The sequence below is a fragment of the Eptatretus burgeri genome, chromosome 12, assembly GCF_056783735.1.
Source record: "Eptatretus burgeri isolate ZD-2024b chromosome 12, Ebu_testis_v1, whole genome shotgun sequence".
In the NCBI taxonomy this organism is placed as follows: domain Eukaryota; kingdom Metazoa; phylum Chordata; class Myxini; order Myxiniformes; family Myxinidae; genus Eptatretus; species Eptatretus burgeri.
In genome coordinates, this window is record NC_140972.1 from 49059951 (window position 1) to 49087111 (window position 27161).

At 46.6% G+C, this 27161-nt stretch overlaps 1 protein-coding gene across 5 annotated transcripts in view; it reads left to right on the forward strand.

The window, feature by feature from the left end:
* The window catches only part of LOC147015576 (casein kinase I), a 128540-nt gene that overhangs the window by 23401 nt on the left and 77978 nt on the right, over positions 1–27161 (forward strand). For all 5 annotated transcript variants that reach the window (XM_085850456.1, XM_085850455.1, XM_085850457.1 and 2 more), the window contains exon 5: positions 24261–24409. In XM_085850456.1, the coding sequence (XP_085706582.1) occupies positions 24261–24409 (149 nt within the window). The remainder of the gene's footprint in view (positions 1–24260; positions 24410–27161) is intronic.

Below are 27161 nucleotides of genomic sequence, written 5' to 3' on the forward strand. Positions count from 1 at the left end.
TCCTCCTTGCCTCGGACCCGAGCTCCCTTGCCTGCAGCTCCACCGCGCGCGCTCGACTCGACTCCACCAACCTAACGCTCCTTGTCTCCAAAAGCAACTCCTCGACGACACACTCTCCTGCCCTCTTCTCAGTTCCACACTCTCCTCCTCGCTCAACTCAAGCCCCGAGTCGCCTTCCGCTCGCACCTTTATAGCGCTCAGGAGGCGCCGATATGCAAATTCCCGGATCAGGACGCGATTGGAGGCGGCCCCCCTCCCGGTCAGCCATTGGACGGGCAAAAATGGGCATGAACCTCCCCTGATCCTAAAATTTACAGAGACGGACATGGACGGAATTCACCTACACGCGCCTGGAGGCGGTGCCAAGCCGCCTCGCGCTTGCCCATTGGACGGAGGAGAAGTGGGCGTGAGGCGTTTCTGATCCGAATTTTCCCCTCGGAAAGGCTGCTATTCGCGCTTGCGGCTCGGTGCGTTCGGCACCAATCGCCAAATGGGCCCGAGACAGCCCGACGTTCAGTGTTCACAGGTGGTGCGGGAATGGCCGTAGAAGCGATGATGTGGGATGAAGTTGTGAAGGTAAAGGCAAAGGTGGTGGTGTGGCGTTGTTGTAGTGTGGTTGGCGCTGTGGTGGGGATGGCGTGGTTGTTGAGATGCTGTTTGAAATAAAAGATAGAGAAAGAAAAACGACCAACTCAAAGCGTTGCAGCCCGGATGGATCACATAAATTCCCTTGATACAACGGGTTTGGGCTAACTACACATGTACCTATGGAGATATCTCACCTGAGGGCCCTTTATGGTGTAATGCGAATTTCCACAGCCGTAACAATATATATATATATATATATATATATATATATATATATATATATATATATATATATATATATATTTACGAATTCTGCGCCCAACCAGCGTGCGGATTGCCGTTTTTGCCAATGGCGGCCGTCTCGCCCACCGGACGGACAATTCAGTCTCGACCTTCCGGAACAATGCCGGAAACCAGTCACGGGTGTGCTCCAAACGCACACCACGGCCAAGTCAACACTCAACCCGCGCGCGACAGGGTCAATCGCCGAATTATCGATATACCTAAGTATTCGTGCAGGCAGACTACCAAGAGACCGTACCTCAGCGAGGTCGGCTTGGACACGAACTGCTTAAGCAGTTCGTTCCGTTCTGGGATAACCGAGCGGTGTATTATCGCGAGACCTCGCTGGACCCAATTATTTTATTGGCTATTAAAAAGCCCGCTATTATTCCGAGAGCAAGATAGCAGTTCAATTGGGGAAAAAGGACACGACGAACTGGTTAACATTCACACAAGGACATTTATAATGCACACGTAAACAGGGATAAGCAGTCATGCAATGAATGGGGGGAGGGGACAACACACGAGCAAGGTAAAAGCACTACAACCATCGATAATGAATTATGTGCAGGCACTTAACAGTTTCTCCTTGCAGGACATGGCGCCACAACATTCACACAAATAAAAGCAAAGAAAGACCCCCTCAAAGGCAAGGGAGTCAGACTGGACCCATAGGACTTTATGTCCAAGGAGCCTGGTTGACCGAAGGGACTCCCAGAGGCCGCCGCAGGTTACCTCCACCCTCGTGGTAACTTGGTTGGGCGACCCTCGATGGACCCTGTCGAGCACCTCCACCGACTGACTGCTCCACCCAGACCGAGATCTCCACCGACTGACTGCTCCACCCAGACCAAGACCTCCACCGACCGACCAACAACCAACTCTCTGCGGACTCTCCGTGCGCCCTTTTTATTCCCCTGCCTTCTCGCCCTGCCCTTCTTCCAGCTCCCGTGGAAAGCCTCTAGAAGGAGGGCATCTTACCTCCAACGCCCTGGCTCCTCCCTTCTCGCACCGCGAAGGGAAGAAGAAGTCGTTGCGGTGGCCCTCAATGGGAATCTGGCCCAGGGACTTTTATCGCCCAAAACAGGCCCCCACCCTACATCACCTTTGACCCCTGGTTCAATCCGCCCTTCCCCCGTCCCGAAGCGTGGGAAAGCAGGAGGGAAAATCCCATGCGTGTTGGAACCCCTTCTTATTTCTCCATGGCAGAGACGGTTTTTGATGTGGAGAGGGTTGTAGCGTTGTTGTGGAGAAGGTGATTGGTGGTGTGGTTGGTGGTTGAGGTGGTTGTTGTAATGGTGGTGTGGTTGGCATTGTGTGATGGTCGTGAGGGTGGTGTGGTTGGGCGCTTGTAAAAAAGGTGGTTGGTGGTGTGGTTGGTCCAAAATAACGATAGCAAAAAATAACGGCTAACTCAAAAATCACAGCCCTGATTACACGAATAAATCCCATTAAACAACGGTGGGGAAATCTATCTGAACACACACTTAGCGATATAACTGATCTTGGGGATATCCTTTATGGTGCTCTGCGAATTCCACAACCGTAACACTATATATTGTGACGTCCACGGGACTTGAACAGTCCCGCCAACGTAGAATGAGCCGAAACGATGGAGGGGGTTTATTTTTTATAACTCAAAGATGGCGGTTTTAATCGCTCTGCAGCAAACGGGACGAGGAAGGTGGCACGAGTCGCTTTTCACTGAGTTAATAATGTTTATTTCTCAAACCAGAAATAATAATAAGACTCGGCAAGAGGAGGGATCCGGGGCGATTCGACGGGATGGTGGTGTGGGTTCGGGCGTGGGGAAAACACAAACAATTCCAATGGATATACAAATCTCAAACCCTCTAAGGCGCCAGGTACACACGTACACACACACACACACACACACACACACACACACACACACACACACACACACACACACACACACACACACACACACACACACACACACACAACGTAGCTGGCCCGTGGTGTCGACGCAACAGTCCCTGGATTGGCGCCGGACGAGCTGGCGTTGCGCTCGTCAGGGGCAGGAGACACCATGGTGCTGTTCCTGGTGGTGTCGACCTCCTGGTGTTGGCCCAAGTCCACTCACAGCCGCCAGGGAGCCAGTTCTGGCGCCAAGATGCGAGCAGGAAAGGGAGGCAGGTCCGCCCGCCGTTCGGCCCCGTACTCCGAGCCAGCAGAACTCCAGAGCCAACCGAGGTGAGGCGCGAGGCACAGCTAGGCCACGAGACACGACGAATCGAGGAACGAACCAGCGCAACAAGAGAGCATGCTCCGAGACCAACAGCTTCGACCAGACGCTTTCTTTTTATGACTCCTCTTCCACTTCTTTTCCCGAACAGAACCTTTTTATACTTGAGTCCTCGTCACTTCCAATCGAGCCGTTTTATTGGCCCTCCGCCGTCGCCTTCCGCTAATCGTGATCAAGGGTCGGAGCCATCCGCAGCACTGTCCTGTTACGTCACGGCAAGCCTCCAGGGAATACTAAAAGGGTTTACGCAGACACACTTACCCTATCCCGTGTCCCTATCTAATTACGTGACAATTATCATTTCCCCCTTGAAGATATGGACATTTACTAGACAACTTATCACCACTGAATTGCTACTTATTACATCGAGATCCTGCTACAACTCGAACAGCATGGCATACCTAATTAAACATCCTAATTACCCATTGAATGCATACCCCCCCTCAGACGTAACTATATATATATATATATATATATATATATATATATATATATATATATATATATATATATATATATATATATATATACATATATATATATACATATACATATACATATATCGTCGACCGAGAATTAACAGGGTCTATCTGACATTTCATTCAAATTTAGAAGAAGTCCATGTAGAAGGGCAACAGAGGAAACCAAGTAAGATTATTTTATGTAACCTTTATATGTACCTGTTATGTAGCACACGATATGAAAATAAAATGTTATGAGATAGTGGCAATTCCACTTTGAATTTTTGATTTCATTTTTCTCAAACTTTAAAAAAGTGTAGTTGGACCCTGTTAATTCTCGGTCGACGATATTATGATGAAAAGCATGGTCCGTCCAGCCGTGAAGCTGTGAGTTGGTGAAGCCGTGTGACAAAACAAGTCTATTAATTACATCCTGTTTGAACGTGAATTGCACCCTGACTTCACACACATATGTATTAATTAAATACTATCGTAATGTACCTTTCGACCCTTTTGACTGCTGAGATCTGTTCGACCATTGAAAACCCTTTCAGACCCCGAGGACTTGAAAGACCCACGAGACCCCTTTTACCTTTACAACCCTTTTAACATTTTAGACACCTTTTAGACTTTTTAGACCTTTACACCCCTTGAAGTCCCTTTGGATCATTAAAACCTTAACCCCATTTAGACCCTGTACACCCTTCAGACAGCTTAGACCCTTGACCATTTAGAGCTTCAGACCACGTGATGTAAATCCCTGTAACGACGTGGAGAGGCGAGCGAAGTGAGCCGTTTCCCGCTCATGTATACTGGTACATTAAAAATATCTCAAAGTTGTGAATGAATTATGACAAATCTTTGTGGATGATTTGGGTAGGGGACAAGGACAAGCCGATTAAAGTTTGGATCAGGTGCGGATCCAGATCCGGCCTATCAGTGGGATACAAAACGTAAGCTGTTCAGCCTGGCAGAGGTGTGCACTCGACCAAGTGGCGTTGTAGTTATCTCCGCCACCAAAGGTGGAAGGTGGTTATGTTTTCACCTGTCTGTCTGTCTGTCTTGTTTTTTTTTGTCAAGTATGTTGGTCTGTCGTGTTTGTCTGTCTGTCACACGATTTTTGGCCACAGTTTTCAAGCAATTATTCTGAAAATTTTGATGTATATAGGTGAATGGCCAAGGACAACAACACATCATTTTGTCGAAGTTCGGAATCTGGATCCCGATACGATAATTATTTAATTTTTAGGTTATTCTTCACCATTGAGAGATGGGACTAAAAACGATATTGCGTGATATCTCAAAAAGTTGTTGATGTGTTCAGATGCACATGGGTGTGTGAGACAAGGACCAATTGATGAGATTTTGGTGAAGATCCAGATCTGGCTACTAGACATTTTTAATGTGATGAACTTCATCATTGAGAGATGGGGCCAAAAACGATATATGATGGCATGATGTCTCAAATTGTGGACGGATTCAGACGAACCTTGGTGGACAGGTTCGATGTGTGACGAGGAAGAGTCGATTCGATTTTGCTGAAGATCCGAATCTGTATCCGGTTCTGCGAAAATTTTTTTAATTTTCATGATTCTTTACCATTGAGACATGGGGCCACAAGCAATATGTGCAGTGTCATGATATCATGGAAAAAGTATGATATTTCAAAAATGTATTGGGGCCAATATGTTATGCTGGATCAGGCATTCCGTGGTGGAGGTATGTGCTCTACTGAGCACGCTTGACGTTGTTGTTTGTTTTTATCTTTTTGACCCGAATATAGTTTACTGGATATGTGATTCCGCCTTTACTTGGCAGCCAGGGCTGATGCGACCGTTAGAGCTTGTGAAGAATGATCTTGCTTGTGCAATCACATTTGTGTTTTGGGCATCACATCTGAGGAAAGACAGAGCTGCCATAGAGAGGGTTCAGCATTGGGTTACTCGAATGATTATAGGGCTAGGTAGACTAAACTATGGGGAACGGCTGAAGGAAACTGGACTTTATACTCGTGCATCGGAAAGGAGGTGATTACGAGGGGATCTAATGGAGATACTTAAGATGATGAAGGGTGTGGATAGGAAAGGTGCAGAACAGCTTTTCAGCGGAATGGGCAGTGTTACGACCAGAGGCCATAGGCCATATCTTGAGGGTAAAGACAATGAGAGTTAGGACCATTTTAGAGCAGTGGTCTTTCAGTCAGAGAGTGGTTGATGGATGGAATGATCTCCTTGGAAAGGTAGTGGCAGTGGAGGGGGTGGATAGGTTTGAATTGGAATTTGAAGGGTTCCTGGATGCATTGGAGATGGAGGTTACTTGGGGATATTGTCGGTAGATTTTATGTGGATGGGTTCCGAGACTGGGGTTGGTGCAGTACAGGCATGACAGGCTGAATGGCCTCCTCCTGTGCCAAAGTTCCTTGTGTAACACAGGAAAATAATTATTTTCCTCTTGCAACAAATGTACAAAATGCCTTTTTCTTTTATATGGCTACTGCTGTTGTCATGTACGTCATAGGATTGCACTTGTCGACTTGTTTATGCCTTGAGGGTTACAGTGGGCACTGTCGTTACAAGAAATTTGCTCCCAGTCAGTGGCCATTTGCCAATGATATATCTGTTTCATCGACACATTAAATCCATGAGTTTATCGACTTTTCTGCAATTGATGGAGGGCTGCGGGGTGGATGATGATGAAAAGGAGGAGGAGGAGGTGAATGTGAATAGTAAGGTAAACAGAACATCACAATCAAAAAAAATAATAATAATGGTTTGGTGGGGTGGAGGGTGTTGGATGCAGAGTTGTTTGGTGAGTAATGAACAAACACGAACGGCATGTTCACCTTTTCATGAAGCCCTCTCGCAGACATTTACCCATCCATACCTCGTCATCCCAATGGCCCTGTACCCTGGCACCAATCCCCCACTTCGTGTTTGTCTGGATTAAAATGTCTTTGTTTTTGTATTGCTAAAGGTCGCATCAAATTTGACTGATCGGCTGCCTCAAACAATGGTGAGTGGTTAGACACCTCTTCACTTTCAGATTGAGAAATCAAATCCTTTTTCTCATCCCTCAGTGTTTAAAATACAACGAGGTTAAGGAAAGGAAAAGGTGGAGAGAAAGTGAGGCTGCCTTGTGATGTTAATGAAATATTCATGTTACAACCAACTTGTTCTTGCCGATCCTTCCAGTTGGAGTGGATGCAATTCTGCATTGTGCTAACTACACATGGTGTGTCAGGGTGTTTGTACAATGGTGGTGTCTTGGGCGAAGCGGAGCCACAGCAGGAAGCAGACGGTTGTGTTGGATAGATTGTGGCGTCTGTGAGGTGATTATTACACCAGGGGAGTGTTTTTTTTTTATTTTTTTTTAAAGGTCTTGGATTAGAATCCCTACAGACAGTCTGAAGGCTTCTTGTGTGTTTCTGATGTTCAATTTCTCACTCGGCTGCAACTTGGCTATGTGTGTTTTTGCCCTGATCATGGGTGATGCAGGAGTTATTGTCGTCCTTGATAACAATTTGTCTTTTTAAACAACCAATGCAAATGGCCTGAAAGAAAAAAGGTAAGATGGGAGTTTTGCAAATGGAGATCATGCGGATGAAACTCTCAATCATACACAAAGTTGTTTGTTTTTTGTCTCCAAGCATTGTTAATTGTACCCTCACTGTGAAGCCACACTCCTTCAAACTAATGAAATAAAGCTTGCATTATGAGATGACCTTTAAAACCAATTGAGACGAGGCATACTTGTAAGTTAAATGGGTCAAACAATATATCTGAATAAATGGCAACACAAAATGTTCTCTGTGCGTGAGAATTAAAACAAATTTGGCGGCAAAAGGCAAGGCTGTGTCATCCAGCCACTCGTCCCCTCGCACCACCCCACCTCCTTACTCCACTGCTCCTCCCACCCCCACACCACCTGACTCTCCTGCCGCCACCACCCCCCCCCCCACCATCCTTTCCTCTCCCCATGCCATTCCACCCTCCCTTCCTCTCCCACCCCCGTTATTCTTCCCTCCTCTCCCCCTTCCCATTCCACCCTTCTCTTCCTCTCCCTTCTTTCCACCCTCCCCTTCCCTCCTCCATTCCCCTCTCCTCTTCCCTTCCCTCCTCCATTCCGCTCTCCTCTTCCCTTCCCCTCCCCCCATTCCGCTCTCCTCTTCCCTTCCCCCTCCATTCTGCTCTCCTCTTCCCTTCCCCCCCCTCCATTCCGCTCTCCTCTTCCCTTCCCCCCTCCCTTCCGCTCTCCTCTTCCCTTCCCTTCTCCATTCCGCTTTCCTCTTCCCTTCCCTCCTCCATTCTGCTCTCCTCTTCCCTTCCCTCCTCAATTCTGCTCTCCTCTTCCCTCCCCTTCTCCATTCTGCTCTCCTCTTCCCTTCCCTCCTCCATTCTGCTCTCTTCTTCCCTTCTCTCCTCCATTCTGCTCTCTTCTTCCCTTCTCTCCTCCATTCTGCTCTCCTATTCCCTCCCCTTCTCCATTCTTCTCTCCTCTTCCCTTCTTTACTCCATTCTGCTCTCCTCTTCCCTTCCCTTCTCCATTCCGCTTTCCTCTTCCCTACCCTCCTCCATTCTTCTCTCCTCTTCCCTTCCCTTCTCCATTCTTCTCTCCTCTTCCCTTCCCTTCTCCATTCCTCTCCCCTCTTCCCTTCCCTCCTCCTTTCCTCTTCCCTCCCCCACTCTCCATTCCGCTCTCTTCACTCCCCCTCCATTCCACTCTCCTCTTCGCTCCCCCCTCCATTCTGCTCTCCTCTTCCCTTCTGTCCTCCATTTTGCTCTCCTCTTCCCTTCCCTCTTTCATTCTGCTCTCCTCTTCCCTTCCTTCTTCCATTCTGCTCTCCTCTTCCCCCTCCTCCATTCTGCTTTCATCTTCCCTTCCCTCCTCCATTCTGCTCTCCTCTTCCCTTCCCTCCTCCATTCTGCTCTCCTCTTCCCTTCCCTCCTCCATTCTGCTCTCCTCTTCCCTTCTCTCCTCCATTCTGCTCTCCTCTTCCCTCCCCTTCTCCATTCTGCTCTCCTCTTCCCTTCCCTCCTCCATTCTGCTCTCCTCTTCCCTTCCCTCCTCCATTCTGCTCTCCTCTTCCCTTCCCTCCTCCATTCTGCTCTCCTCTTCCCTTCTCTCCTCCATTCTGCTCTCCTCTTCCCTCCCCTTCTCCATTCTGCTCTCCTCTTCCCTTCCCTCCTCCATTCTGCTCTCCTCTTCCCTTCTCTCCTCCATTCTGCTCTCCTCTTCCCCCCTTCCTTTTCCATTCCGCTCTCCTCTTCCCCCCCTTCCCTTCTTCCATTCTGCTCTCCTCTTCCCCCTCCTCCATTCTGCTTTCATCTTCCCTTCCCTCCTCCATTCTGCTCTCCTCTTCCCTTCCCTCCTCCATTCTGCTCTCCTCTTCCCTTCCCTCCTCCATTCTGCTCTCCTCTTCCCTTCTCTCCTCCATTCTGCTCTCCTCTTCCCTCCCCTTCTCCATTCTGCTCTCCTCTTCCCTTCCCTCCTCCATTCTGCTCTCTTCTTCCCTTCTCTCCTCCATTATGCTCTCCACTTCCCTCCCCTTCTCCATTCTGCTCTTCTCTTCCCTTCCCTTCTCCATTCTGCTCTCCTCTTCCCTCCTCCATTCCGCTCTCCCCTGCTCTCCCCTTCTCTCCTCTTCCCTTCCTTTCCCTTCCTTTCCCTTCCTTTCCCTTCCCTTCCCTCCTTCATTCCACTCTCCCCTTCTCTCCCCTTCCCTTCCCTCCACCATTCTGCTCTCCTCTTCCCTTCCCCCTCCATTCTGTTCTCCTCTTCCCTCCCCCTCCATTCTACTCTCCTCTTCCCTTCCCCCACCATTCCTCTTCCCTTTCCCCCTCCATTCCACTCTCTTCTTCCCTTTCCCCCCTCCCTTCCACTCTCTTCTTCCCTTCCCCTCCTCCGTTCCACTCTCCTCTTCCCTCCCCCCCTCAGTTTCGTTCCCGACCCCCTCGATTCCGCTCCAGACCCCTTGATTCTGCTCTCGATTCCTCTCCAGATTCTCGATTCCTCTCCAGACCCCTCGATTCCGCTCTCGATTCCTCTCCCGACCCCCTTGATTCCATTCCAAACCACCTGGATTCAGCTCCCCACTCCCGCCACTCCGCTTCCGACAACCTCCACTCCGCTGTGCTCCTGACCCCCTCCACTCCGTTCCGCTCTCGACCACCTCCACTCTGCTGCGCTCCTAACCACCTCCACTCCGCTCCATGCCCGACTCCCTCCACTCCGCTCCCGACCCCCTCCACTCTACTCCCGACCCCTCCACTCCGCTCCCGACCTCCTCCACTCCGCTCCCGACCCCCTCCACTCCGCTCCCGACCCCCTCCACTCTGCTCTCGACCACCTCCACTCCCCTCCCGGCCCCCTCCACTCCGCTCCCGGCCCCTCCACTCCGCTCCCGGCCGCTCCACTCCGCTCTCGGCCGCTCCATTTCCGCTCCCGACCCCTCAACTCCGCTCCCGACCCCCTCAATTACACCCTCCGCTCCTCTTGGCCAGCAGAGAAATAACAAAAGTTAGTCAGAGATTTCTAAATAAAATTTACATCATTGAGTTTAGACATTTGGACACTTCCATCAGGTTACCTTTCTTCCACTTCTTGGTCATTGTGGCACCTGTGATTTATTTGTTTTTTTCTTTGTTTGTGAGGTTAATGAAGAGGTTTAGGTTCCCCTGCTGCTGCAGATCCAGTTGTATTTGATCATATTTTTAAACAAACTTTCTCTTCATTTTGCTCAAATAAGAAATTGGCTGCAGAACAGCCTTTAAAGGTATGTAATGCACCATAAATAGTTACTGAACTGTGTTATTTGCACATGAGCAGCTGACAGCAGCAGTTTTAACCTTCTTGTCGAATCACTTTGCTCATTCAAGCAATAAAAGTTGATGCAGGAAAATCCCAGATGCTCTCGCTTTGCCTCTTCACAAGGTTTGGCATCTCCCCCAGGTCTACTTCACTTGCCAACCCCTGGAAGATGTTCAGTATCTGAAGCTCCTAAGCCTCACAATATGTCACGACCTGTCTTCACGAGACCCCAACGCCAAACCAGCTTCTCAGGCAGGCTGACGCCTCTGCATTCTGCGCAGAGCCGCTCAGAGCTCCTCACAGTGTACAAGGCCGTCATATGAAGTGTCCTCGAGTATTGAAACCAGCAAAAAGTTTTGTTCACACTTGGGGATATGTTTACTTATGAAGTACATTTACACTTGTTTCCTCCACCACCAAAGGTGGATGGAGGTTTTGTTTTCACCCTTGTCTGTCTGTCAGCAGGATATCTCAAAAAGTTTTGGATGGATTCAGACAAAACTTGGACAAGTTGAGTGTATGAGGACTACTTTGTTAGATTTTGGTGAAGATCTGGGTCTGGACAGAAGAATTTAAAAAAATTGTTCAGTGATTCTTCACCATTGAGAGATGGGGTCAAAAACGGTATATAGCATGCTATTTCAAAGTTTTTGGATGGATTATGACAAAACGAGGTGGATGAGTTGGTTAGTTGACAACAACAATCCAATTAGAATTTCGTTAAGGTTTGGATGCAGATCCCACCTCGCAGTGGGAAACAAAACATAAACTGTTCGGCCTGGCGGAGGTATGCGCTCCACAGAGTGCTGTTCTAGTTTCTTCTATTTTGATCTTTGCCAAAACAGGCTCCACCAGAATTGAATATCACAGGGATATGTCAGAAATACAGTAGTTGCAGCCCGTGTGTGTAACACTTCCTATTCGGCTTGTTCACAACTCTTTGGAGACATCTCTCCAAATTGTATAATTCTTCTTTGTGGAATCGTCGCATCATGCGCGTTAATCCAAGTTGGTGTAAATTTCCGCTCTTGATGTGTTGGGTTATGCAAGTTAGGCATCCTGCTTGACTTTTACCTTCTGCCACTCATGCTATGTTGTATCACACACTGTACATCTTCCCCTTCACCTTCCTCTCCCCTTTCCTTCCCTTCCTTTCCCTTCCTTTTTCGAACATTCCCAATCCCCAACAACTCTGCTCACGTGCTTATACAAGTTAATATCCAGAGGGACGTGGTTGTGTGCTGTGGACGAGGTTGCTATGTTAACATTCACAATGTTGGTAAAGATAGCCAGGTCCACTGCCTGTGGTTACCCATTTCAAAGACGGACGAGGTGCTCTCGTTTAAAGGCCCGGTCACACCTTGACGTTTTAGCCAACGTATGCCGATTTTTGAATTTTTTTTCTAAAACGCTGGCACACGTTGAATACGTTATGGGTAAGTTTTGATAACATTGAGAGCACGCTGAAAAACACTGCCATACGTCGTTGTACGTTGGCTTTAAACGTTGTACTTTTTGGTTGTCCTCAAATTTTTTCATGCTTGAAATTTCACGACGTATGCCGGCGTATGACTCACACCTTCCGCTACGCTGGCCACAAGTTGTATGCACGGTCTGCGATCGTTGACAGACGTCAACACATGCTACTTGTAAGTTAATCATAAGTTGAGACACGCCGAGGTAATGTTTAGCGTACCCGAAACTTATTTCTAACCTATGATTAACGTGTTGTTGGCACGTTACGCGATCGTTGCCACACATCGACAGACGTTACTTTTAAGTTACTCATAGGCTGAAAGACGTCGGTATAATGGATCGTCCTTGCGTCAGCATCCACGGCCACGGCCAGGACACTTATTTGCAGCATTCTTCAAACTTTTCTTTGGCATGACGAGGATGTTCACACTTCGATGTCTAGCTTGGCTATGATTCCAATTATCCATCGGCAGCGTCTAATTAAAATAGTCGAGTTTGAGCGTTTTAACACATTCAGAAGAAACGCTTCAAATTTCCAAACCCCAGCGTCAAAAAACAAAGGCGAGTGACAGCAATTTAAATCGTTCATTGTAAACAATGAAAATAGCTGAGTGGTACCGTTTAAAAGTCGTTGAGTGTAAAAAAAATCCAATTGTTGAGCGCAAGCGTCTACTTTCAATAGTGGGGTTTGAGCGATTTAGCACGTTCAATAGAAACGATTAAAATTTCCGAGCGCCAGCGTCAAAAAACAAAGGCGACTGACAGCAATTTAAATCGTTCATTGTAAACAATGAAAATAGTTGAGTGGTACCGTTTTAAAGTCGTTGAGTGTAAAAAAAAAATCCAATTGTTGAGCGCAAGCGTCTACTTTCAATAGTGGAGATGCAGCCATTTAAATCGTTGAGTTTATCATTTAAATCGTTAAACGCAAGGACGATCCATCATAACCCACACCCTCCCCCTCACACTCACCTACTACTGCCAACATGAACAAACTACTACTCATACTAATACTAATACTGATACTGATACTGTTACTGCTGACATGGACATCGACTCAAAAAGGACTCGAAAACACTGTTGGGTTCCCCTTTTATGAGCAGCATTTTTATATACCAATTCCCAAAACCGCTGGGAACACGTCTTTATATGGCAGTTGTAAGCTAGAAACACGTAAATTTTTTTTTTTTTTGTCGACAGGAAGACGTTATTGGAATACTTCTACATACGTCGATGTGTGTTGGGACTACGTAAAGAATTGGTTCAAAGCACGTCAAACATAAGTTAGAAATAAGTTTCGTGTAAAAAAAGACATTACCGCGACGTGTTTCGACTTATGAGTAGCTTATAAGTAGCCTTTGTGGACGTGTGTAAGTGTCCACATATCGTGTGTAAAACTTATCCCCATCGCATGCGGAACGTGTGTCATACGCCGAGTACGTCGTAAAATTTTGAACATGTTTAAAATTTCTTGACGTACTCCATTTACTACGACGTATGATAGCGTACTTTAGCGTTGTACTCACGTATACCAAACTTACTCGTACCGTATTTGACGTGCCCCAACGTTTTAGACACATTTTTCTTAGGTCGGCATACGCTGGCAAGATCGCCAAGGTGTGACCGCAATGTTGACACTTCCATTTCTAGGGCAGTTATGATTCGAATCGTTGTGCGTCAGCCTTTTAATAGGCTACGTCACGACATCGTCGGCGATGCGTGCAACGCGCTATGCCCAAGTTAGACTATCGTTGGGCATCGGTTGTGTAGGCCGACAACAGGTTCAGCATTCGTTGGTATAAGTTATCTATAACACAACGAAACGTTCTGTGTCCATTACCAATGCGTTATACATAAGACCAAGTCGCTATGAATACGTCCGAATCTTTAAAAAAAAACATCAAAAGTTCAACGTAAGCCAGCGTTTTACATACATTTTAATACGTTGCCATCGCTGGCTAAAACGTCAAGGTGTGACCGGGCCTTAAAGGAGATAGTTTTTTAAGTGCATTAAAGGCACATTTGTAAGCTTGCTGAAGTGCTCGTCATCCTTTAAAAAATTTCTCTATTTACTTCTGTTTTTTAAATGGTGTAAGCAAATCACCTTTCATGACCATTTATATCAGCAACACCATCTTGCCTTGACACATGGGCCTGTCCTTGATGTCAGGTCAGGCCAGATTAGATCTGTGACTTTCTGCAGGTATCATGTAAACCTGTACTAACCTGTTCCATGAACAGGTTGTCAGTGACTAAACAGTCTCTCCCACCAGGTTTTTTGGTGAGGAGGGTGTTTGGATATGCACACCCAGCAGGATTAAAAACAAAACCTGTCAAAGGGCGGAGGAGCTCCTTGTGAGCCGACGGCCATCCATATCTAGTGCCCAACTGTGTTTGCGGACGACCTCCTGCAGTTGCGTTACTTCTTATTAGGAGGTTGGTGGCAGGATTTTCACTCCCGCCACCATAAAGCCTTTCATTCCGCAAAACACAAAAGCACAAAGAAACCTGAAAACCCACTCCGTCAGAGTACCTCCTGTGCAGCTTCCCTTTGCAGGGCAGCTCACCGGATGACGGGATTGGGGCAAAGCCTTCGGGACCCCCAATCTTTGGTGATAGGAGGGAAACCACAGGGTAACATTCCCGGGTCAGATTGCTGGAGTGTGTGTTGGAGTGGTGCTGAGGTGTCGTCCACCAGATGGTGGTCTCCTTGGGTTAACCTGAGGCTATCCCTTCTGGTGGGTGCCTGGAATGTCCTATCCCGAAGAGAGGATGATCACCTGTCTCTGTTATCATCTGCGCTCAAGTGTTTGGACATCGGTATTGCAGCATTCTCTGAGGTTCAGAGACCGAATTGTGGCGAGATCATGGTGGGTGGTTACATGTACTATTGGTCTGGTTGCTCTGTTGGTTACCATTCCCAAGGAGTTGCTGTAGCTGTGTCCAATAAGCTGACTCCAATGATAATTGAGGTAACACCGGTCAACGAGCGTATTATGAGACTAAGGATTCATCACTCCTTAGATGTCATTTCCCTGGTCTCTGTTTATGCTCCGACTGAGGCGAGTGATCTCACCGTGAAGAATTTGCGCATTGTGTTCAACCAAGCCCATCCCTCGGTGTACTGCAGTTAGAGCAGAGGGTGTTAGGCTCTTGACAGAGGAGTCTGAAGTGAAGGCCTGTTGGGCTGGTTACTTTGAGAGGCTGCACCAGGCTGATTCACCAGCTGTCGAGTTGGAAGTCCATGGTGCTACTATCCCTTTTACTGACCCTCCAATCAACTGTGATCCACCGTTATTTGTGGAAACACAAGCTGCGGTGAACCGGTTAAAATGGGGTAAAGCTCCAGGGATCTATGGCATCCATGCTGAACTTCTCAAGGCTGGTAGAATTGCTGCACTCGTGTCATTGCATGCAGTTCTGTGCTCTGCCTGGAACACAGGCACCATCCCAAATGAATGGAAGAGGGGCCTTGTTGTCCCTCTCTGGAAAGGGAAGGGTGATCGCCAAGACTGCAACAACTACTGAGGGGTGACGCTGCTCTCAGCGTCCAGCAAGGTCTTTGCTCGGATAATTCTTGATAGGGTTTGCCACCATTTGCTTAAGCACCAGCGTCCAGAGCAGTCAGGCTTTACACTAAAGAGGTCAACGATTGACCGTATCCTTCCTCTTTGGGTCCTCACCGAACGCAGACGAGAGTTTCGGCAGGGGCTGCTTGCAGCCTATGTTGATCTCTGTAAAGCGTTTGATTCAGTGAATCGGGATGCCCTCTGGAGGATTCTTGGTCTACGTGGGGTGCCACCAAAACTGATCGATCTGATGTCTGAACTCTACTCTGGTACTGAGAGTGCTGTGAGATGTGGTGGTACCATCTCTGACTTATTTCCAGTTGTTACTGGAGTTCGTCAGGGATGTGTACTGGCCCCCACACTTTTCAGCACTTGTATGGACTGGATTCTAGGGAGGATGTCGGAGAGATAAAGCTGCGGTGCATCGTTTGGGAATGTCAAGATCTCTAACCTTGATTTCGCAGATGATGCAGTCATCTTTGCAGAGACTTTAGATATCCTTTTGGGGGCCCCCCGAGGTGCTGAATGAGGAGTCGGAGCTGCTGGGATTACGGTTTTCCTGGGTCAAAACTAAGATCCAGGCTTTCAATGACATCTTGGATGCCGCTGTCCTGTCTGTGCCTGTTTGCGGTGAGGATGTTGAGGTCATTGGGAGATTCACTTACCTTGGTAGTGATATTCATGTCTCTGCCGCCTGTGAGTCAGAGGTCAATAGACGTCTGGGTCAGGCCTGGGGAGTTATGGATTCACTGGATGATGGGGTGTGGTGCTGCCGGTACCTGTGCGGGAGGATGAAAGTCCGAGTCTTCAGGTTCTTGGTGCTTCCAGTCTTGCTCTATCGATGCGAGACTTGGACTCTGACCAAGGATCTGAGACTGAGACTTGATTCCTTTGGTACCAGGTCTCTTCGGAGGATCCTTGGCTATCGCTGGTCGGATTTTGTATCCAACAAGCGGTTGCTGAGAGTGACTCAAATGAGGTTTGTTACCAGCATACTCTGTGAGCGTCAGCTGCGGCTGTATGGACATGTGGCTCGTTTTCCTGACGCTGATCCTGCTCACCAGATTCTCTCAGCGAGGGAGTCTTGTGAGTGGAGGAGGCCAATGGGGCCGACCACGTGCCTCGTGGTTGCAGCAGGTTGATCGGCATCTCAAGGAGATTGGGATGGGCCAAGCATCTGCCTGGGGGATGGCCAGACAGAGGCCCCTGGAGTACCGGCGGAAAGTGGACGCATTGATGCACTGCTCTGGCGCATGCTCCCATACCTGACCTGACCTGACCTGACTGCCTGTCCTATATCTCTCCTATAAATTGTGGTTCAGGTAAAGTGCAATCATTTTGCTTGTAAACTCTATGATAAACAGCCCTTTTTAAGATAATTTTGTGGGTAACAAAAATTTTTGATCAAAATTTTTTTTCTTTTTTAAAAGCCATACCAATATGTTGTTGCGCCAACTTGGTCAGCCCGCTGTCATCTTGCAGTGCTCTTAAGCCGCCATTTTGTTTTGGCCTGCTCAACAATGCTTTGACTTGGAACATGCCGCAATGGTTTCTGAACGATAAAGCGCTCAAAATGTATTTTTTTCACTTTCCTCATTCATATCATCGAATGCCTGATCTTCTGACATACTAATTGCTGCATACATAGCTTTTGTAGGTACTATAGTTTTCAAATTCGGAGCTTGGAGAGATGTGATTTTTTTTTTCCCCCTATGACCCTGCATTATAGGATCACATTTTTACCACGATGCACCTTACTCGGGGTTTTAGTCATTTTCTCACAATTCATAACTTGTAAACACACGAGCCACCAGGTGTTGCCATCGAAAGAGACAGACCACGTGTGATTTTGCTTGGAAACGCTATGGTGAATAATTTTGTAAACTTTCTGATGATCTATGGTTCATATTTTCACATCGGGCATTATCCTGAATCACAACTTATGGGAGCTCAGGGTATATCCATATATACGATGCTTTATAAAGAAAAGGCAAAATGTTTTCGGATTTCAACCCGATACCTATATAATTGCTGAGACGGTAAGCTTGGATCGTCAAATATGGGATCGCAATTGAAAAGTAACTGTTAAATTAGGACATTACAATGATCGGTAAGCTCAGCAAAGGAGTCACGTAACCTCTCAAATGTGCCAGTCACTAATTATTCAAAAACTGAAAATAGTACAAACACAACCTTCACATGGAAATATAGGTAATGTTACTGCTCATCCAACAACATAATTCTCAATGGTGAAAGAAGACTTTGTAGAAAAAAAGGTGACCATCTGAGCTTACTTCTCCATATATACACCCTGCAAAAATTTCAAAACAAGCGATTTTGATCTTTATCCGTGTTCTGGCCCTTGATGGAAAAACATTCAATATTTTATAACCAAAAGCATTACAATAATTTGTTCAGTTTTGTTCAATATTCTACAGCGTAATAAATAATGTGTTTGTCTCGAAATATTGCTTAATTGTGGCAGTCCAACATAGTGTTACGGATTTGCAAGTTTACTGCACTCAACATACAGGTCCTATAGATCACTTATATCGGTAGGTACATGTTGCCAGTTAGAGTCCCGACCCGAATCTAATGGGTAATTAAATGCTCCTGCGCTGTGGAGTTATTTTAATAGTCAGGTTTTCTTTTCGTTTATTTTTACACCGTCATCTTCCCCTCGTTCTGCTCGACGCCATTGTCGACGTGTGTTCGATCACGTACGGGGGCGGAGATTTCCATCACCTCAGATCGAGACTCCGCGCAGAAGGGCAGGGGCGTGCTCCTTGTCCAACTCGGAACCTCATCACCTCAGATCGAGACTCCGCGCAGAAGGGCAGGGGCGTGCTCCTTGTCCAACCAGGAACCTCATCACCTCAGATCGAGACTCCGCCCAGAAGGGCAGGGGCGTGCTCCTTGTCCAACCAGGAACCTCAACACCTCAGATCGAGACTCCGCCCAGAAGGGCAGGGGCGTGCTCCTTGTCCAACCAGGAACCTCATCACCTCAGATCGAGACTCCGCGCAGAAGGGCAGGGGCGTGCTCCTTGTCCAACCAGGAACCTCATCACCTCAGATCGAGACTCCGCCCAGAAGGGCAGGGGCGTGCTCCTTGTCCAACCAGGAACCTCAACACCTCAGATCGAGACTTCGCCCAGAAGGGCAGGGGCGTGCTCCTTGTCCAACCAGGAGGCTTAGCACCTCAGGCTGGCTCCGCCTTAGCCAGATAGAGTATTCGGCCCCGGCCAATCGGGAGGCTGCAACGAGTCGTCCGAGAACGGACCGTCCAATGAGGAGGCGAGTGGCGACAAAAGGTCTCTCGCGCCTGAGCACAAAAAAAGGTGCTCTGGTCTGGACAGAAGAGGTGAGCATCTGCGCGCAAGGTGGTTGAGTACGAAAGCGTCTGCGCAAGAAGTGAACATCTGCGCGCAAGGTGGTTGAGTGCGAAAGCGTCTGTGCACGGAGTGGTCGGTGCAACGGAGGGTCTTCTCCTGCCAGCCTTCGCCCTGCCGACTTCCGTTCGCCTGGAGCCCGGTCGTGAGGGCGTCTGGATCGTCTGGATCGTGCTGGGGGTCCAGTTCTGCCCCGAGGACCTGGTCCATGAAGACCACACGAGGCGGAAAGGTCAAACAGACTCTCACCTCCAGCTCGACTGTCCTCCGGGCTGGAGGTCCGAATAAAGACCATTTTGGTCCGATTCTTTGGGTGTGTGCGTATGTGTGTTTGTGGCTTAGTCAATTAAGTAGGAAATTGTATAATGCCGTGCTGTACATACGTGCATTTCTTTTAATCGCTTTAACTCTGCTCTTGCGTGCTTCCCTCGTTCCCCAATTATTATTGTAAATAAACATCCCCATTTGTGAAATGTTTCAGCTCGTTCGTGTCCTTTCCTCCATTGGCTTAGCATGCTGCGTGTTGGAAAATTAGCCAGGCTGTTTCTGCTGTAACGGGACATTTGGACCAACGGATCTCGGCGATAAACCACTCGGGTCGCACGCTGTTTGAGTATGCCAAGCGGCTCGTTCCGTACGGGTGCCGTCGAGGTTGTGGAGACTCGGTAAATCGCCACGTGGAAATCTAGGTATTTTTAAAATTGGCAAATAACCCTGTACCACGTGGCAGAAATATTGACGCTTCATGGTCCGATAAAGGACCCGTACTTTTCCGGAGTTTTACGAAAAGGTACGATCTAAATTCCGGGTGATCGGCCGAGCTGACTCTGCCGCTCAATCTCGCGGTCGTGCTCGCAGCCGACGCCCGGCCCCGCAACAATATTACGTAAGATCCCGGGCAATGCCATGTACCTTAATGGGAGGGAGGGAGAGGAAGGGGTGGAGGTGGGAGAAGGGCGAGGGTGGAGGCGGGGGAAGGGCGAGGGTGGAGGCGGGGGAAGGGCGAGGGTGGAGGCGGGGGAAGGGCGAGGGTGGAGGCGGGGGAAGGGCGAGGGTGGAGGCGGGGGAAGGGCGAGGGTGGAGGCGGGGGAAGGGCGAGGGAGGAGGCGGGGGAAGGGCGAGGGAGGAGGCGAGGGTGGAGGCGGGGGAAGGGGGAAGGGAGAGGGTGGAGGTGAGAGGAGGTAGAGGGTGGGGTGGGAGGAGGGAGAAGGTGGGGTGGGAGGGAGGAGGGAGCCGGAATTGCCCGGCAACGCCGTGTACCTTTGTGAGTGATTTAATAAACCTTGATTCATAATCGTTTCTTCTAAAGCTTTACTCCCTCTTTAACTTTATCAAAACTACTTGGGTCAATGGAAAGTGTTTGTGCTCTTTCGTTCAAGGTGGAAATGCACCTCTTGTTCTTGAAATCAAAAAGTACCGTCCTTTATTTAAACCTCACCTTCATCTCAAGGCACATCCACACTTGTTCCAATCGACGTCATTGCACCTTTATGCCATCTGCGTACAAATCTTTGATTAACACACCTGCTGTCTCCAACCCCCTCCGCTCAAGGGACATCTTACCTGGCTGTTGCTTGTCTCACTTCATGAAAGATCAGTCACTGAATTGAGTTGACGGTCTCCTGTGCCATTCCATTTTGCGTGTTTGCTCCCGTTTTTCCAGCAGCAGAATAATCATGCAAAGTAGTTGTTATTAATGTTTTACATGATTTGTTGTGGAACGCCACGTCGTCGTCCTGGGCACTTGACTTCCTCCAAGCTCAATTTGCACCACCTGCCCACCCTCCCTTTTTTCCCCCTTTCACCCTAGCGATATTTATTTATTCCCCCCCTCCATCTTGCCATCGATCCATTGCCTTCCCTTCCAGTGGTTGTACAAGGAATGATTTTTTGTGTGATCAGATGAGCCATTGAACCGCATGATGCACTTTCTTTGCTTGCAGCAATCTGAGCCTTACCTTTAAATGTGAGATGTTCAAAACATACCTGTGTTTATTTATTTAATTTTTTTTTGAGTGTGTGATCTCAGCTTGATTTGTGAGGGAGTCTTATGCAACCTACTTTCCTGCATGGACAGGGTGATCTTCAGAGCTCATGTTAATTAGAATATCCTGTCGGAAATCCCGTGTTAGCTAGATGTTGTGGTTTATTGTTAAGCACAACGTCTCTGCCTTGGCTGAAGAAATCCTCTATCTTCGCCTGTGATGCATAATCGCTGGGATGTGGCAAATGGTGTTTTCCACGTTATTGTATTCTGGGACTAATTTTCCGAGCTTTGGTTCAACCTGCAACAAAACGCCGCTTGGAGCATCGTCATCGTCATCGTCTCTGATTTGCTAGTCCTTTCCATCATCCTGTCAATCCATTTTTGATCGTGTTTCACGAATACATGTATAACAAGGGTATTGGAACACTCGGAAAATATGTCGGGTTATTGATTCACAATTGTGTTTTTATCGATATATTATAGTGTTTTGATGTTGCAAGCACTTTGCACCATATGTTGATGATTTATGCCCTAATGTTGCACCATACCTCCTTTGGAACAAGTGCAAGTTCCATGCCGTATCGTGCTCTGTTGACTCTGTGTTCCAAGATGTCCCCGGGCGGTTCCATTGGGTTCAAGTCAGACCAATGGAGGTTATTTAATGTCGTTGTCCTCCAATAGATTCTTCACGAACACGGCAGTATAGCTCGTGCGTTGTCATGCTGGTACATCCAGCCACCCTAACCGTAGATTGCATCAAAGCTGATAGTGCTGCGTCATCACAAATGTTACAACAAGACAACCTTATAATTTATAAGGCCCTATGTGCTGCTTTGCTTTGTGGGTGGGGGGGGGGGGGAATTTGTTCCTTTGCCAGTTAGATTAACTCCATATATGGGTGTGGTGTTCCCAATTATTTTGGGAGGTCGTGTGTTGTTTAAAGTTGTCAAAACAACTCTGGTATATGGCTGTTTTGTGTTGATATCACCAAGGTAGAAGGTATTTCATGTCACGAGTCATTGTAGTCTCAGTGTTGTGCTAGTGGTGGACACCAACAGATGTTTTTGTGCTCCTCGGCTGCTGTCATATTGATGGCACCACCATCTGGCTAATTGTACTCCTTGGTCCAGGTGGTGGTGCAGTTTTCTCTGCCGGTTTGTTAGACCACAAGGTTCATCTGATGATCCATTCATCAATCTCTTTACTCGTGATATTTGTCAGCTTGGAATCTCCCTGATTGCCGTTGTTCATCAGGTGCACCTTTAGGCCATCACAAGTGCCAAAACTATTTGGCAGAAAACTCGTTCATTGGCACAGGTGCTCGGGGGAAGGGAAGGGTTCGGAGGAGGCATGCGGGCTGTGTTCATGGTAACATCTCACCATGGTTCCGAGCACCTGCTGTCGACTTGAGTGGCCATGTTCATATAGAATGGGGCACACAGAGTTTGGTGTTCTCGGGCACGAGCTGCTCATAATCGTCCAGCAAAACTCGGGCCTATTTCCATAATTTTCCGCATCAATCCCTTTTACACCTGGATTATCAGCGAGCTTTCACAGTCACCTTCACACCATGGTTGGGTTAATGAGCTCAGCTCGCCACCGGAAGCCCAAAGTGAACTGTGAGGTGAACAGCGTTAGCGAGTTTATAAAATGATGGCATCATCTGGCGTCGCCTTGCACCTTTTGAGGGTATCGAAGAGGGAACGTTGACGAGACGAGCATGCATTCAGGTCACTGCACCGGAACACATTGAGATCAGTGATGTTTGCTATGGCTGAAGAATTCTGCACATTCCAGCGGTTAATGCCCTTGAGGGGGGGGGGGATGGGGTGAATCGTCACTGTAACCCAAGAATTATTAGCACTGCTAACACTGAGATGCTGACATTGTAAACATGAAAGGCATGAAGTTTGGAAAACCCATTCCTTGAATTTTAAAACCTTTTAAAACGTGTTGATTGTTGCTTTCATGATTCTGGGGTGGCGGGGATACGAGTGTTTGCTTCGGATTTCAGAATGGCATGCTTATTTTAAATAATTTCCATTGATGATATTTTATCGCAGTTACTTTGAGTGTATGAAGGAAGGTTATTTATTACACTTGTGATATTTATATATTATATTACATATATATATATATATTTATATATATATATATATATATATATATATATATATATATATATATATATTACATATATGTAACATATTACACTTGCAATATTTTTATTTGTTTGTTTTTTTATTTTAGTCATGATCTATGGCTCATTATGGAGTTTGTACAAGTATGTTTCACATGCAGGACAGACATTAGTAGACGTCGGGGGTTCTTCAATTGCAAGGGCATTTACAGTCTACACCGGATACGTTGTTGGGGGGTGTACACTATTTGAACCCGAGGTTTCATGCACCTTGAGGCCAGGGGTGTAGATGGGAGCATCAAGCAGGCCAACCCAATTAGACTGTGGAGGTTAAAAACTACCCATAATGCATCTGGTTCTGACACCTACTGGTGCCACACCAAGGTACCAGTAGAAATGGTGAGGTTTGGTGCTTTTTCATTTGGATGGGTTTCAGCCATTTTCTTTCCTTGTGTAATTTAAATTACTAGTATGTGCCCGTACGTGCAAAAAAACCCCCAAAAATTTCAAACCGCGTGCCAGAAACAACTACACAGGCCGTTCCTTCGCTCTCGTAAACGACGACTGGATTGGGGCATTGTATTTATAAATGCAGATAAGAAATCGAGAAATTATTAGAATACAGTAGGTCATCACTACGCAGAAGTGGTGCGTGCCCGTACGGAATGTTCACTTACATTCCACGAATTATCGCATGCATTGAAGTAACAACTGCTGTGATACTTACACACACATAGTTAATTAAAATCAAGTTTACCTCCCTGTCTTTGATTTGCCATGACATTCGCTGCCATTGACCATTGCCACTCCTATGCCACGGTAACTAAGGCGTCCTTTCCCCATCGGCCACACCTACGCAGCAACGTGTCTTGTCTTTGGTTTGGTAAATAAATGGCCGCAGCAACGTGTCTTGTCATTGGTTTGGTAAATAAATGGCCATAACTTGGGAAGCACTTGTCCGATTAATATTAAACCTTGAATAGGCACATACTCAGGTCCCCAGCAATATACCTGGCAAGTTTAAATTAGATTGGACCAGTGGTTGTCAAGAAAGAGCAGTCACACACCTACACACTACACACCACACACCCACACACCACACACCACACCACACCACACACACACACACACACACACACACACACACACACACACACACACACACACACACACACACACACACACACACACACACACACACACACACACACACTTATAGATGGATGCAATCACATGCCGCCTGTACTAATTTTTTTTTTAATGCCTTGCTCCTCCCTTTGCCTTTTGAAGAGGGCATTCCTCAAGTGTACTACTTCGGGCCTTGTGGAAAGTACAATGCCATGGTGTTGGAACTCCTGGGGCCGAGTCTGGAAGATCTTTTTGACCTGTGTGACCGGACATTCTCCCTTAAGACTGTCCTCATGATCGCCATTCAGCTGGTAAGGAAATTTTGCATTTGTTCGATTTTGAGTTGTTTTGCTCGAAGGATTTTATCTCTGCCGGTTGGTGTGTACACCTGTGGGGTTTCTGAGGGATGCCCTGGTGTCATGTTGACTGATACCGTCCATGTACACGCACGATGTTCTATCCTACCTCAGCTCTTTGAAAATATTGTTCCTGAGATTTCTTTTCGGTGTTTGTTCATGTCAAAACGGTGATGCTCTTGTTTCATGTTTCATTTATTGCGACACACTAAACTAATGGCAGACAGACCATAGGGATGCTCTTACTATCCACTGTTCTGCAGAAAAAGCACCAGTTTAACTTTTCTTTAATGTCTCCACAGCCTTAGGCCTTATGTTTTCAGGATGTCCGTCACGCTGTGCGTCCATCCATCCTTGGGTAGCATATTTTCATTACTGTGATAAATTGTGAGCCGCTGAAGGTATTTTGACCAAACTTGATACAAGTATGTTTTGATATTAAGAGGTAAAGATGAATTGATTATATTTTAGGTTTAAAAGATCAAAGGTCCGTGGTCATGTGTCCTTTCCTTCAAAGTCCTTGTTACTGCAAGAACTTGTGAACCACTGAACGGATTTCAACCACACTTGGCACAAGTGTGGACCGCAATACAAAGATGAACATGAACAGATTAAATTTTGGGTGCAACGGATCAAAGGTTATGTGCCCTTTGAGAATCATTGTGGAGACCATCACTAGAGCTTGGAGCATCTGATATTTTCTCTTCAACTTGTTTCTTTCTCTTGTGCATGCTCTCTTATGTGGCATTTAATTACTTCCACCACCGACGGTGGACGGAGGTTATGTTTTCACCTTTGTTTGTTTGGTTGTTTGTTGCTTGCAAAATCGGAGATACACAAGTACATTGGTTTGTCTGTTCTGTTTTCTCTGTCTGTCTGTCTACCTGTATGTCGATCGCCTATAGGTTACAATTTTACTCCAATCTTCACAAAACGTAACCACCTGTTGGAGGGAGTGACAAGCTGGAAGCCTCTTTGTTTTGAGGTCAAAAGGGCAAGGTGTCAAAAGGTCAAAAAAAACAATGCCTTGACATTCACAGATCCCTCCTGTGCAGTGGCCCATCCTGTGTGGCTTTGATGCTGCAACACGTCTGCTCTCCATGTGGCTTTAGCGCTGTAGCATGTCTGCTCCCCACATGCAGAAGCACATGATTCGTGAGACGGCCGCATAACCTCCTCCACAGCACCACGCACATGGGCCCGGGTGTGAGTTCGAATATGAGTTCAGATCGGGCGCCCGCAAAACCCAAGGCTCGCCACGGGGGAAGCACTCTGGTCCCTTCCTAACGCTTAGTCCTGAGGCTGCCGGGCACGGATAACTTTGCCCATGGACAATTGGTACTGCCAATTCTGGCAGCGTTGCATTACTTTGTGTGATACCTTACCTGGGAATGGCAATATATTGGAGGACTCGTGCCCTCAGCGCACACTGGGATTACTGCCGAGTGATGGTGAGTGTGTGCTGGCTAACAGAGCAAATCACATGGGGTAGAACTTGCTGGCTAACACAAACATGTGGACTGTGGGGCAAGTCCAAGAGAAGGTCCCCTCAGATGGCAGAATTTCATATTCATGTCACAGCTATAATTTCAATGAGATTTTCAAGTCTGAATGTGAAATTTTATAAATTTTTGAAGAAAATGGCAAAGTCATAGGTTTAAGGTGTGAAATCACTAAACTAATTTACACATACGCAAATTATGTGTTACGCATGGGATAATTTGAAATTGTGATGTCAATTAAACCAAACTTTACAACATTGTTTTTTTTTTACATGGACATGAATACTCTACCATGCCCTTTTAATACAGAATTTTTTTTTGTTCACTTCATTAATTATGCAGATTAGGCCTGTTCTTAATAAGCGATGTCCCATACATAACAATGTTACATGGATTTTTTTTGGATTACACTAAAAGCTCTAAAAAAAATTAACACCATTTTCAGAAGTTCTAATCCACCATGTATTGGTCATAGATCCTGTATTCCTAGCTTAAAATATAAGCTAATTAGTTCGCAAGTAATTTTAAAATGTTATGTGTGGGACAATACCGTTACGTGTGGGACATCGCTTGCAAAGTCTGTGGGAAAGACGACTTCAACATCGACAAGATTTAACCACTACTTTGGCCAGTAGGCATTTTGGGCATTCATGTATTCTCATGAGACCTGTGCACACATGGCTTAGTTTAAGGCAGATTAAACAATATGGGATCATTCCATTTGTAAGGAGGGGTGTTACCTCCTTTTGAAGAAGATATGAGTTATTTATCATTATTTCAGGCACCTCTGAGTTTCTGGTTTTTTAATGAAACATACTGGAATAGGTGTTTCCCTTTTACACAAAATTCATACCTTTTTCTATTCCCTTGCGTAAATGGAAGTTGTCTATAATATAACTACGTTTCTAGGTTTGATGTTTTCAGTCTCGTTGATGCATGTTTACATCTACATATAGTTATTTAAATTGAATGTACAAAAGCCCTGAGATCCTGAGACAAATCAAAACAATTATCTATATGAGCATTAAAAAAAAAAAAATTACCAACAAATTACTCGATGCAAATCCTTTATTTATTTATTTTCATTCCTTGTACACATACTAAAACAGATCTGTCCTCCATGTCTTGTCCGGGTTGAATCGTTTTATATTGTACATTTTTGTGTATGTCCGTATGTCCTCTGTTAACACTTATTTCTCTTGACT